We start from the raw sequence: 13,646 nt of genomic DNA, 5'->3' as shown, positions 1-13,646 counted from the left end.
AAAAAAAAAAAAAAAAAAAAAAAAAAAGACCCTCTAATATGGCCGCTGTCCCTCTAATCCCATGATAGCTGGTAGCACTGCATTTGGGGTCACACACACCCAGGCTCCACCACTGCCTAGCTGTGTGATTGGGGATAAGTGAACTCTAGCCTCAAGTCCCACCTCTGTAAAATGGGGATAATCATAGTATTTACCCCATAGAGTTGCTGGAGAAATTCCTAAGGAGTGTTTTTGTAACACACTGAGCAGGTTCTGGCATGCAGTGGGTGTTCACTGAAGGCTGGCTGTTACTGTATTCATTTTGTGTTTATTTGTGTTCAGTGGAAGAGAATTGGGTGAAGGCTGAGCTGATTTTCTGGGAACATCATAGAACCCACTGACCATGTTAATCTATGCCACAGATAGGATCAAGCAGCTATAACTTAGAGGAATGGCAGTAGTGGCTTTGAATTTTTGTGTTTTTACTTTACCTGCTGACATCCGGGAGGTTTTGTTAACACCTGAATGTGTCGTTCAGCGGTTGTCATGCAGGCCCCACAACAAACATTGAGAGCAGCTAGTAAATATCAACAGACTGACTATAATAACTTAGGCCAGTCTCTCTGTATCCCAGACTTCTGTAAAATTGGGATGAGTATTAAGAACCACAGATGGGGCCAGGCACGGTGGCTCACCCCTGTAATCCCAGCACTTTGGGAGGCCAAGGAGGGTGGATCACCTGAGGTCGGGAGTTCAAGACCAGCCTGACCAACATGGAGAAATCCCATCTCTACTAAAAATACAAATTTAGCCAGGCATGGTGGTGGGTGCCTGTAATCTCAGCTACTCTGGTGGCTGAGGCAGGAGAATCACTTGAACCGGGGAGGTGGAGGTTGCAGTGAGCCAAGATCTTGCCACTGCACTCCAGCCTGGGTGACAGAGCGAGACTCGATCTCAAAAAGAAAAAGGTAAAGAAAAAAATAAGTAAATGAGATTGTCCAGCCTAGGATCTGATGGGGAAAGTACAGGACTGACCCCCATCTTAGTCCATTTTATGCTGCTGTAACAGAATGCCACACTCTAGGTTATTTATTTATTTATTTATTTATTTTATTTTTTTTTTTTTGGACGGAGTTTCGCTCTTGTTACCCAGGCTGGAGTGCAATGGCGCGATCTCAGCTCACCGCAACCTCCGCCTCCTGGGTTCAGGCAATTCTCCTGCCTCAGCCTCCTGAGTAGCTGGGATTACAGGCACGCGCCACCATGCCCAGCTAAGTTTTTGTATTTTTAGTAGAGACGGGGTTTCACCGTGTTGACCAGGATGGTCTCGATCTCTTGACCTCATGATCCACCCGCCTCGGCCTCCCAAAGTGCTGGGATTACAGGCTTGAGACACCGCGCCCGGCTATTTATTTATATTTTTTTGAGATGGAGTCTCGCTCTGTTGCCCAGGCTGGAGTGCAGTGACATGATCTCAGCTCACTGCAACTTCCACTTCCCAGGTTCAAGTGATTCTCCTGGCTCAGCCTCCCAAGTAGCTGAGATTACAGGCACCCACCCCTACACCCAGCTAATTTTTTTGTATTTTTTTTTTATAGAGATAGGAGTTTCACCATATTGGCCAGGCTCGTCTCGAACTCCTGACCTCAGGTGATCTGCCCGCCTTGGCCTCCCAAAGTGCTGAGATTACAGGTGTGAGCCACCGTGCCCAGCCTCCTCTGGGAAATTTATAATGAATAGAAGTTTATTTGGCTCACAGTTCTGGAGGCTGGGAAGTCTAAGAGCATGGCAGTGTCATCTGGAAAGGGTCTTCATGCTGTGCCATCCCATGGCAGAAGGCAGAAGTGTGACAGCAAGACAGCAAGAGGTGCCCAAACTGGCTTATATAACAAACCCACTCCCTCGATAACAACGTGGATCCATTTGTGAGGGTAGAACACTTGAGCTCATCACCTCTTGGTAGGCCCTACCTCCTAACACTGTTGCACTGGGGATTAAGTGTCTCACACATGAACTTTGGGGGACACCTTCAAACCCCAGCACCTCTTGACCCTGCCTGGCTCTCACTTTGCTCCAGGGCTGCTTGAGCGGCCAGTGCTGCCACCGCCTGTGTCCATTGACACTGCCAGCTACAAGATCTTCGTGTCCGGGAAGAGTGGTGTGGGCAAGACGGCACTGGTGGCCAAGCTGGCTGGCCTGGAGGTGCCTGTGGTACACCACGAGACCCCCGGTGAGTGGAACCTCAATCCTTTGCCCATCCTGGGAGGCCCTCCTTGGGGTAGGGGCAAGAACCTGGCCCTGGACCACACAAGCCAGGGTTGATACCCAGCTCCGCATCCTACTCTGTAGCCTTGGAAAGTCACTTCCCCTCTCTGAGCCTCCATGGACTCCTCAGTCCCAAGGGGATACTAGTACCTAGCCCACAGGGTTGTTGTGTGGTTGCTAGAGGTAGTGGCGGTAACATCCCTAGCATCAAGCTAGGCTCAAGGTAGAGACTCAGGAAATGCTAATCTTGCTTTCTTGTTTCTTACCACTGGATGCTGATTGATCCACCCTGTTGAAACATGCCCAGTATCCTGGGACCTTTGGTCTCCCTGCACATACAAACAAAACTGCTTTGCCGTGGCTGAGACTGTATCTTCCTGGTATGCCAGAGGCTCCTCCAGGGCCAGTCTCTGTTTCTCCCATCAGACTGAGAATTCTCACAGGTCAAGGACTGTGCCTCCCTCATCAAAGTGGGGACCCCTCAGGGCAGGGACATATCTCTTCTTCCTATTCCTTCCTGCCCCCAGTCCTCCACCTCCACCCCTCCCATGCTGAATGGCTGACCCTGGTTCCCCTCAGGCATCCAGACCACCGTGGTATTTTGGCCAGCCAAGCTGCAGGCCAGCGACCGTGTCGTCATGTTTCGTTTCGAGTTCTGGGACTGTGGAGAGTCTGCGCTCAAAAAGTTCGATCACATGCTGCCGGTGAGCAGGCATGTGGGCCTGGGTGGGCTCTGCCAGGGGCCGACTGGGTATTAATGAACTCAAGGCACTGGCTGGGTATGGTGGCTTATGCCTGTAATCCCAGCACTTTGGGAGGCCGATGCGGGCGGATCACCTGAGGTCGAAAGTTTGAGACCAGCCTGGACAACGTGGAGAAACTCTGTCTCTACTAATGACACAAAAAGTTAGCCAGGCGCCTTTAATCCCAGCTACTTGGGAGGCTGAGGCAGGAGAATCGCTTGAACCTGGGAGATGGAGGTTGCAGCCGAGATCGAACCACTGCACTGCAGCCTGGGCAACAGGAGTAAACTCCATCACAAAAAAAAAAAAAAAAAAAAAGCTCAAGGCACTGCCCTGGGAGTTAGAGATCTGAGCTGGCACTGGGGACTGTGTCCCAGCCCATGCTCGTCCTAGGACCAGCCACATCATGCTCTGGGCCTCAGTTCCCCAATCTGTGAAAGGAGGGATTATTCCTGATTCTTATCAGGGCGCTGCAGCTGATGGGAGGGTGACACAGTTACATGCCTCTCCGTCACCAGGCTTGCAAGGAGAACACGGATGCCTTCCTCTTCCTTTTCTCCTTCACTGACCGTGCCTCCTTTGAAGACCTCCCTGGACAGCTGGCCCGCATAGCAGGTGAGGCCCCTGGTGTCATCAGGATGGTCATCGGCTCCAAGTATCCTTTGGGTAGCCTCTGGGGCTGTCAGAGGCCACCCTTGGCAAGTCATGGAGCAAGGGGGTCAGGGGCCTGGCCTCTGCCCAGGTGTGGAATTCAACACCTGGGCTTGTACTTAAAGGGTACAGCATGGCTAGCCCAGCTCCTGGGTGCGGGTTCCAGGGCGGAGGGGGAGGGGGGGTCTGATGGGGGTGTGTGCAGAGGCACCTGGCCAGGCTCCTTGACCCTCCTCCAGATTTGACCAGTACATGCACACGGACGTGCCCGAGCGGGACCTCATAGCCTTCCGGCAGGCCTGGGAGCTGCCCCTGCTACGGGTGAAGAGTGTGCCAGGGCGGCGGCTGGCTGATGGGCGCACACTGGACGGGCGGGCTGGGCTGGCTGACATTGCTCACGTACTCAACGGCCTCGCTGAGCAGCTGTGGCACCAAGACCTGGTGGCGGCTGGCCTGCTTCCCAGCCCCCCAGAGAGTGCTCCTGGATGAATCATGAGTGGGTGCCTATGATCCCGCCCCCAACCCTCAGGTCTTGACACAGGGCATGAGGCTGGGGCAAGAGCATGGATCCCGTCTGGAGGACTGGGCAGCTTGGCCTGGTCAGGGAGGACATGGCTGGAGAAGCCCCGCCAACAGCACTTTCCTTGCAGAATTCATGGCATGGAGATGGGGACCAAGATCCTGAGCTCGGACATCTTTCATGGCCTTCCCCCTTTGGCAGCACCCATGGCGGGTGATGGGGAGATGGGGTACCTCTCAAGTGACTTCAATCAAGAACCTGTATTGGTTGAGGTGACACCATCTGTTGTAACAGATAAACACCGAAATCCCAGTGCTGAACTCCATAGACCTGTTTGTTCTCGCATTGGCTTCAGGAGGTGGTGATAATGGGTGTGGGGCTCTGCTCCAGGTACTCCTGCAGAGACCCAGCCCCAGAGACCCTGCCCAGTTGCCCCAGGGCATCAGCACCCAGTCAGCAGCCAGGGAGTGAGTACAGGAGGGAGGTGGCCCCCAGCTTTCTGTGGACCAGGCCCAGAGTGGCACCTCATTCTGCCCACTCCAGAGGCCAGCACCCAGCAGTCATGTGGTCATGTGGCACTGTGGGGGAGGCTGGGACATGGAGTTCACCTGTGAGGTCAGGAGTGAAGCCCATAACTCTGCAGTGCCTTTCTTTTTTTTTGTTGTTTTTGAGTCGGAGTCTGGCTCTCTCACCCAAGCTAGAGTGCAGCTCACTGCACCCTTCGCCTCCTGGGTTCAAGCGATTCTCCTGCCCCAGTCTCCCGAGTAGCGGGGATTACAAGTGACTGCCACCATGCCTGGCTCATTTTTGTATTTTTAGTAGAGGTGGGTTTTGCCATGTTGGCCAGGCTGGTCTCGGACTCCAGACCTCAGGTGATCCACCCGCCTCAGCCTCCCAAAGTGCTGGGATGAGAGGCGTGAGCCACCATGCCTGGCCTGCAGTGACTTTTGTTCTTTTTTTTGTTTCAGAATCTTGCTCTGTCACACAGGTTGGAGTACAGTGACATGATCTGAGCTCACTGCAACCTACACCTGGGTTCAAACAATTCTCGTATCTCAGCCTCCCGAGTAGCAGGGATTACAGGCACCCACCACCATGCCAGCTAAATTTTGTATTTTTAGTAGAGATGGGGGGTCTCATTATGTTGGCCAGGCTGGTCTTGAACTCCTGACCTCAAGTGATCTGCCTGCCTCAGCCTCCCAAAGTGCTGGGATTACAGGTGTGAGCCACCACACCCGGCCTGCAGTGCCTTTCTTGATCATGAAGCTGTCAGGCCAGGCTTAGGTTGGGAATCCTGGCAGCTCAAGGCATCCGAAAGCAGCACCATGCAGGGCCAAGGACCATCCCAGTGGGAGTCAGGGCATGACCTGGCCTGAGAGGCAGCGCTGCCCTGTGGGAGGCCATTGCCAGGAGCTGGGAGGGCAGTGAGCAGGCCCAGGCTTGTGCCTCAGCCCTGCCCCATGAGCCAGAGACACTGGTCTAAGGAGACTAAGGAGGTAGACTAAGGAGGATGAGGGGAAGGCCCCAGGGAAATGGGCCTTTATACTCTCCCCTCTGATGGGCTCCTGCCCATCTATGGTTCATCCCATGGATGAACCCCTGGGCTGAGGCCTGGCCTGCGTCTGGTCCAAAGCAGAGTTTCCCCAAAGCTAGCTGACCCTTGGAGCGCTGCAGCTCTGCTGAGGCCCCACTCACAGCACCACCTGTGCTCACACACTTGTGCTAGGACGAAAGTGCTTTCCACTCCTGCCTCCTGGCACACACAGGAGGCCCAGACTCACCTGTCCTGATGCCTGTGCCCAAGCACACATGCCCATGCATGCTGCCAGTCTGTCCACCCTGAACACTGCCACCTGTGTTTGTCAACCTAGGTCAACACTGCCACCTGGTTTTGTTTCCAGGGTCTGGGCCAGAGGAAGGACTGATTCCAGCACGTTCTCACTCCTGAGTCTCAGAGCTCAGGCCCTGCACTTATCCCACACCCTGCAAAGGGACCCAAGCCTCAGAGCCTGCAGCCAGCTCCCACTCCTGCAGCCCTCAGCCCTGCTCCCAGGGGGGCCTGATCACATCCCCCTCTGTCCTTAACTCCAGGAGACCTTAGCTCTCCCGGGCAGCAACAGAGCTGGGGTTAGGGCCCTGAAGGCAGCCCCAGGCCTGACTGTAGCCTCCAGCTACCCCACAGCCCAGCCAGTCATTTCTGGGCACAAACCGGGTTTGAAAAACGAGGGTGTTCGGTTTCCTCGTTTGAAATGTAAACGGGGAAATGCATGTCACAGCTCTTTTGAAGACGGAAAGGACCCGCGCGAAAAATGGGATCTGTCCCCTCCCGGCCGAGATCGGGAGCGGACGCGCTTGGGGGTCCCTCACTCTCCCCTCCCGGGAGAGCAGCCCAAGAGAGCAGCCCCGCGTAACGCCGCGCCCTTCGCGAGCTGAGCGCGCCTGGGAGCCGCAGCGCTTCACCGAGGAACTGAACCGGCGCGCGCCGCCGCAGGTGGAGAGGCGGGGCGGGGTCCGCCCGGGGCGGAGTCACCCCAGGGGCCGTAATCCTGACCTTGACCCCAGGCCCGGCCAACCCCGACTCGGACGGCTGGACGGAGCCAGGGCGGCGCCTGCTCCTGAGCAACCCTCGGCCGCAGAACGTGCCCAGCCGGCCGCAGGACTCCTGCAGGGGCGCCCTCCGCAGCTCGGAGCCTGACAGGTGGGACGGGGCGGCGCCTCGGGTGGGCGGGGTCTGCCCGTGGAGGGGCTAGCAGCCCGCAGAAGCCTTCGCCCAACCAAGGCTGATTTGCCCCTCCTGCCAGCGCCTCCGAGGCAACTCCCCCTTCACTCTCTTTAGATCTCTGGGCCTGTCCTTTCCGCAAACTGGGGCCCTGGCCCTGCCTCCCTTTCCTGATTCCCACCTGTTCAATCCGCTCTGATGCTCACCTGACGAACACACCCAGCCCACGCTGCGCTCTGCGGGCAGAAGGGTTCTCTGGCAGTAGCAGCTGGCATGTGTCACCTGCCTGTCTTCAACGGAGAGGCTCTGGATTCTCGTAGCATTAGGTTTCAGATTGGGTGGAGGGCTGGGCTTCTGACCCCTGCTCCTCTCATAGATTCCTGGTTAGCGATTCCTGTGACTGCTACTTCTCCAACACGTGCAGGCACCAAGTGGTGAGATGGCTGCTTGGGGCGAGTCCAGCTGGGACCTTAAGTGGGCAGAGGTGACACCAGGACTCCTCTGGCAAGTGGCAGAGATCCTGGCCCTGCACCTCTCCAGGAAGAAGAAACACCGAAATAGGCATTGCCCGCCTGCTGGCAGAGGGAGTCTACACCGCAGCCTTCCCATTGCATGAGGGAGAGATGTCCCAAGCTCAGATCTCTCCCAGACCTAACAGCATGGCAGCGGTGGCTGGGGCATCCCGAGAGCACTCTCAAACCTCCCTGCAGCTCTCCCTCCTTTTATCCCCCTAGGACCCCTTTGAACTGCCCTGGTACCAGGTACCCGGTTCAGATCTCAACTCTTGCCAATTGCTGTGCCCATACTGGGCTTGCTGGGGATACTGGCATAACTACCGGCCCCTGGACCACGTATGAGAGTACTTTGGGGAGAAGGTGGTCATCGATTTTGCCTGGGTAAGCAAGTCTGGCACTGGGGTGGGGTTGGGGAGTGGAGCTTGAGTGCAGAGATGGGGGTTCATGAATTTTCTCTCACTCTTCAGGTTTCTACACGGCCTGGCTGCTGCCTGTCAGCCGGTAAGCACCTTGGTCTTTATCTCTGGCCTTGTCAGCATGGGGACCAACACACTAGTGTGGGTGGCTGTGGAAGGGTTGGGCAATGGGCTGGGTGGGCCAGGTCATCTGCCTGGTTGAGGATAGGCCCTTCCAGGATGGGCACCCTCTGCTCACAGAGAGGAGATCTGTGTCAGTGTGGGTCCCACTCTGTGATACCTGTGCCACATGGAGTATTTCCGGGATTTGCTCCATGGCCAAGGTGGGCCAGGGAAAGGGGCAAAAAAACCAGGTAGGTGTTTTGGGCCCAACCTGGGTCTGGATGCTGGCCCTACAATGTGCCCTCTCACCCCTCCTTGCAGCTAAGCTGCCTCTTTGACCACTCTGGAACTGTGTTCTTCAGCATCTTCATGGCCTTCCTGGAGCAATGGAAGTGGGGAGTGCCACCTTGGCCCACCACTGGGACTGCAGTGACTTCCAGGACCAGGACGTGATACCCAGCTCAGCCCTCCAGGCCCACAACCCCACTTCCCAGAGTTCTCAGAGGCCATAAGGTGTGCTGGGAAGAGCTCAGGCTTTGGAGTCCAGCATCCCAGGATCCAAATCTGGCTTCTCCTCACACTTTTCCTGGGTCACTTTCCACCCTTCTCTGACATCAGGCTGGGTGAGGTGAAACACTGGGAGTATTTAGATGATCAGCTGGGCCTTGGAGAGAGACCCGCCCTAGAACCAAGAAGGAGAAAACATTCCACCTACCCACCTACCCATCCAGCTACCTACCTGTCTATCCAAACATCTAATCATTGGTCCTGAATCTGTTCACTTCTCACTACCTCCTCTGCCACACCCCAGCCCTCTCCACTCCAGTCCAAGTCACATTTCCTCTTTCCTGGACAGCAGTGACCTCCTAACAGGGCTCCTTGCCCCACTTAATTGGTTCTCAGTTGCCAGGAGGGTGACATCCTGTGTTACCTTCCTCAAAGCCTTCCAGGACAGTCTCATTTGAGATGTACCTGGGAAAACATCCAACCCCCTCACAGTGGCCTACAAGGCCTTGTGTCATCTGGCCTGTGGCTGGTTCTCCCCCACTGGCTCCACCAGATCCTTGAATAGGTCAAGTTCATTTCCACCCTGGGGCCTTGGCACTGGCTATGCTCCCTGCCAGAATCCTCTTCCTTCAACTTTTTTTTTTTTTTTTTTTTTTTTTGAGATGGAATCTTGCTCTATTGCCCAAGCTAGAGTGCAGTGGTGCAATTTCAGTTAACTGCAGCTTCCACCTCCCAGGTTCAAATGAGTCTTCTGCCTCAGCTTCCCGAGTAACTGGGGTTACGGGCGTGTGCCACTACACCTGGCTAATTTTTGTATTTTTAGTAGATGCCAGGTTTCACCATGTTGGCCATGCTGGTCTCAAGCTCCTGACCTCAGGCAATCTGCCTGCCTTGGCCTCCCAAAGTGCTGGGATTACAGACAGATGTGAGCCACTGTGCCCAGCCCCTTCAGATTTTATATGGTCTACTCCTTGTCATTCAAGCCTCAAATGTCTCCTTCTTATAGAGGTTTTCCCTGACCACCAATCCAGAGAGGCTCCCTCTCACTTATTTATTATTATTTTTTGAGATGGAGTTTCGCTCTTATTGCCTGGGCTAAAGTGCAATGGCGTGATCTCCGCTCACTGCAACCTCCACCTCCCAGGTTCAAACGCCTCTCCTATCTCAGCCTCTCAAGTATCTGGGATTATAGGCACCTGCCACTACACCTGGCTAATTTTTTGTATTTTTACTAGAGATGAGGTTTTACCATGTTGGCCAGGCTGGTTGTGAACTCCTGACCTCAGGTGATCCACCCACCTCGGCCTCCCAAAGTGCTGGGATTACAGGTGTGAGCCACCGCGCCTGGCTCCCTGTTTGAATTTCATCGCAGCATTCATCACTGTATTTTATAGTTTGTTTATTATCTGTCTTCTCCCACTGGCATGTGAGCTCCATGAGAGCAGAGACCTTGGGTGTGATGTTGACTGCTATATCTCCAGTGCCCAGAATGGTCTCTAGCATATAGAAGATGCTCAATAAATGTTTGTTGAATGAATCTGTGAATAATCTATCTTCTGCCCACCCATTTGTCCAGGCATTCACCACTTCATCCATTCAACAGGGTTATAGGAGATAGAAAACCAGACAAGGTATTTTAACAGAGAGAATTTAATGTAAGGTATTGGTTAAACAGCTGCTGGGGGACTGAAAAAGCAGAAAGGGAACACTGAGGCAACAAAGCAAAGGTCAATGGTACCCCCTGGATAGTGCAGTATACAACTCAGGTGATTCTAAAGAGTGGCCCTGGGCTGGGCATAGTGGCTCACACCTGTAATTCCAGCACTTCCGGTGGCCAAGGCAGGAGGATCACTGACACCCAGGAATCTAAGATCAGCCTCAGCAATATAGTGAGACTTTCTGTCTACTAAAAAATAAAAAATAAGCTGGGTGTAATGACATGTATCTGTAGTCCCGGCTACTCAGCAGACTGAGGCAGGAGGATCACTTGGGGCCAGGAGTTTGAGGCTCCTGTGAGCTATGATTGTGCCACTGCACTCCAGCCTGGGTGACAGAGCAAGACCTTGTCTTTAAAAAATACATTAAAAATTAAATTAAAATTAAAATTGGCTGTGCACAGTGGCTCATACCTATAATCCCAGCACTTTGAGAAGCTGAAGCAAGTGGATCACTTGAGGCCAGGAGTTTAAGACCAGCCTGGCCAATATGGCAAAAAACAAAAAACAAAAAAACTAATCTCTACTAAAATTACAAAACTAGCCCAGCACTGTGGCATGCACCTGTAATCCCAGCTACTTGGGAGGCTGAGACATGAGAATCACTTGAACCCGGGAGGTAGAAGTTGCAGTGAGCTGCGATCACACAACTGCACTCCAGCCTGGGTGACAGAGTGAGACTGTTTCAAAAAGAATAAATTTGATTTAATTTGAAAAGAGTGGGCTGAGTGCAGTAGTTTATGCCCGTAATCCTAGGACTTTGGGAGGCTGAGGCAGGCAGATCACTTGAAGCCAGGAGTTCGAGACCAGCCTGACCAACATGGCAAAACCTTGTCTCTACTAAAAATACAAAAATCAGCTGGGCGTGGTGGCACATGCCTATAATCCCAGCTACTCGGGAGGCTGAGGCACAATAATTGTTGGAAGCTGGAAGGGAGAGGTTGCAGTGAGGCAAGATCGCACCACTGCACTTCAGCCTTGGGAACAGAATGAGACTGTCTCAAAAAAAAAAAAAAAAAAAAGAGTCGCCCTGCCTTTGCACACACTGTTCCCTCCCCAGAAAGCTTCTCTCCACTGTCCCTTTAGCACCTTTTCACCTTTTGGGTCACAGCTAAATTGTCCTTTACTCAGAGTGACCATCCATGAAAACGCTTTCCTTCATAGGACTTATATATATATATATCTGTGTTCATTCATTTAATGTCTGTCTCACAAACTAGTTTGTAAATTTCATTAGGGCATGGATCTTCTCCAGTTTGTTCACTGCGGCATATTCAGTATCTATTGCAGAGTGATACACAGTTAATAGTTATCGACTAAACTAATAAACTTATCTACTCATCCACCCATCCACCCATCCCATTCATCCATTCATCCATACATCCCCATGTTCATCCACCATTCAGACTTTGATCTGCTTACCCACCTAACCATCCGTCCATTCATCCATCCCTCCATCCATCATTTCATCTATCCATTCATCCATCCATCCATCCATCCTGATGTCCATCACCCATCCAACCAGACTTTCATCTGCTCACCCACCTAACCATCCACCCATCCTCCATTCATCCATCCATCTATCCATTCATCCATCCATTCATCAGTCCTCAACAATCCAACCAGACTTTCATCTTCTCATCCACCTAGCTATCTGTCTATCCCTCCATTCGTCCATCCATCCATCTACGCATCCATCCTCATGTCCATCAGCCATCCAACCAGACTTTCATCTGCTCACCCACGTAATCATCCATCCATCATCCATCTATCCATCCATCAATCCTCATGTCCATCAACCATCCTACTAGACTTTTATCTGCTCACCCACCTAGTCATACGTCCATCCCTCCACCCACCTGCCTACCTACTTACTTGTGAGTAAACTATAGAGATTTGCTGATTGTTTGTCCAGTTTACCCACCCATTTGTCTGCCTACTGTCTGCTCACCCATCAGTCTATCTAGCCCTTTCCCACATGTCCACCCTTTTGCTGTTTACTTCTCCGTCTACCCACCCAACCATCCAGCCATCATCCACAGGCTTTTAACCATGCCCTGGGGGAAAAAGGCCCTGTAAAACCAAAAGTGAATTAGACCCCATTCCTGTACTTCCAGAGCTCCCTAGGCAGTCAGGAAAATGTAAGGGGCTTCCCTTATCCTAGGATCATGGCACCAGCCTCTCAGCCCTAGGATGGACATTTCTGTTGCCCCTTGTGATAGGAGTGCCTACATCTAGAGTTTGCTGCCCTGGCCCTGCAGATGATCCAGAACCCAGTGACAGGCCTGAATGAACCCTACTCCCCACCCTACAGCTGCCTTTCCCGCCTACTCACTGGCTCTGCAGCCATCCTCACTGTGGTGAGGGGACATTGGGCCTTTGCTCTGAAAGGACTGGCACCTCCAGGGTGGGTGCTCTGGAACCCTGGCAGCCCTCTTGCCATCTCTGACAGCCCTGTCTCCCAGCCCCCAGCTCTGCATGGTGATGATTTTCCTGTTGTCTATCATAATTTAACTTGGCATCATCAGCATTGCAATGTGCTGCACTGGCAACCCTGTGCTCATGACCCAAGTAAATGTCCCTTGGGGCAGTGGAGGGTGGGAGCAATGTTCCAGGCTCCAGGCCTGAAGTAGGCATCTTCAGGATTTTTTCATGCCACCACATGGATAGGCTCCAGGTAATGGCCCATCACTCTGCCTAGGCTGGCAACATTGCCAACATCAACAGCACTGCGCTCAACCTGATGCTGGTTTTTTTTTTGTTTTTTGAGATGGAGTCTTGCTCTGTTGCCCAGGCTTGAGTGCAGTGGCATGATCTCAGCTCACTGCAACCTCTGCCTTGCAAGTTCAAGCAATTCTCTTGCCTCAGCCTCCTGAGTAGCTGGAATTACAGGTACGCACCTGTAATTCCAGGCTGATTTTTGTATTTTTAGTAGAGACGGGGTTTCACCATGTTGGTCAGGCTGGTCTTAAACTCCTGACCTAAGGTGATCCACCTGCCTCGGCCTCCCAAAGTGCTGGGATTACAGGTGTGAGTCACCTTGCCCGGCCTGGTCTTTCTCTTAAGCCAGGTCTACACCTTACTGGCTGGTTCACCAGATGGGGTAAGTGAAGGTAATGGGTTGCAGGGCTGTCTTTGTGTCATCTGGGAACTGGGAGTCTGGTGTCTCCAATCACCCTCAAGTGAGAGTGGCCAGGGACACAAAGCTGGCATTAGGGATCAGTGAGTTAAGGACAGGAGCATAGGGGCCGACCTGATGGGCTATGCCTGCCCCTTTGCACCCAGTAGAATTCTGTCCAGCTCTGCCCTTTGTCCAGAGATACATAGAATCCAGACCTTCACGAAAATGCCTTCACTTTCAAAGTCTTCATTTTCCAGTTTGTCAGTTTCTACTCTTCTCCCTTCTACATGGCATTTTTCAGAGGCAGATGAGACTGCTTCCCAAACCCCAGCCTCGAGGCTGTTGCCTCCCAAGGAAGCAGCCCAGCAAAAGCAGCAGCACCCATTGGGCTCG

General features: G+C 53.0%; 1 protein-coding gene across 4 annotated transcripts in view; it reads left to right on the top strand.

Annotated features, from left to right (window-relative positions):
- CPLANE2 (ciliogenesis and planar polarity effector 2) overlaps nucleotides 1-4,483 on the top strand; it is a 6,333-nt gene extending 1,850 nt beyond the window's left edge. For all 4 annotated transcript variants that reach the window (XM_032300531.1, XM_032300533.1, XM_032300532.1 and 1 more), the window contains exons 3-6: nucleotides 2,057-2,209; nucleotides 2,824-2,948; nucleotides 3,506-3,642; nucleotides 3,878-4,483. In XM_032300531.1, coding sequence (XP_032156422.1) covers nucleotides 2,057-2,209; nucleotides 2,824-2,948; nucleotides 3,506-3,642; nucleotides 3,878-4,127 — 665 coding nt within the window. In that variant the 3' untranslated portion in view covers nucleotides 4,128-4,483. The remainder of the gene's footprint in view (nucleotides 1-2,056; nucleotides 2,210-2,823; nucleotides 2,949-3,505; nucleotides 3,643-3,877) is intronic.
- Nucleotides 4,484-13,646: the final 9,163 nt, after the last annotated feature.

Source organism: Sapajus apella, unplaced genomic scaffold (genome assembly GCF_009761245.1).
Source record: "Sapajus apella isolate SASKATOON/1434 unplaced genomic scaffold, GSC_monkey_1.0 scaffold43, whole genome shotgun sequence".
NCBI lineage: Eukaryota > Metazoa > Chordata > Mammalia > Primates > Cebidae > Sapajus > Sapajus apella.
The sequence above is the reverse complement of the archived record's forward strand: the minus strand, read 5'-3'. Positions and strand labels throughout refer to the sequence as shown.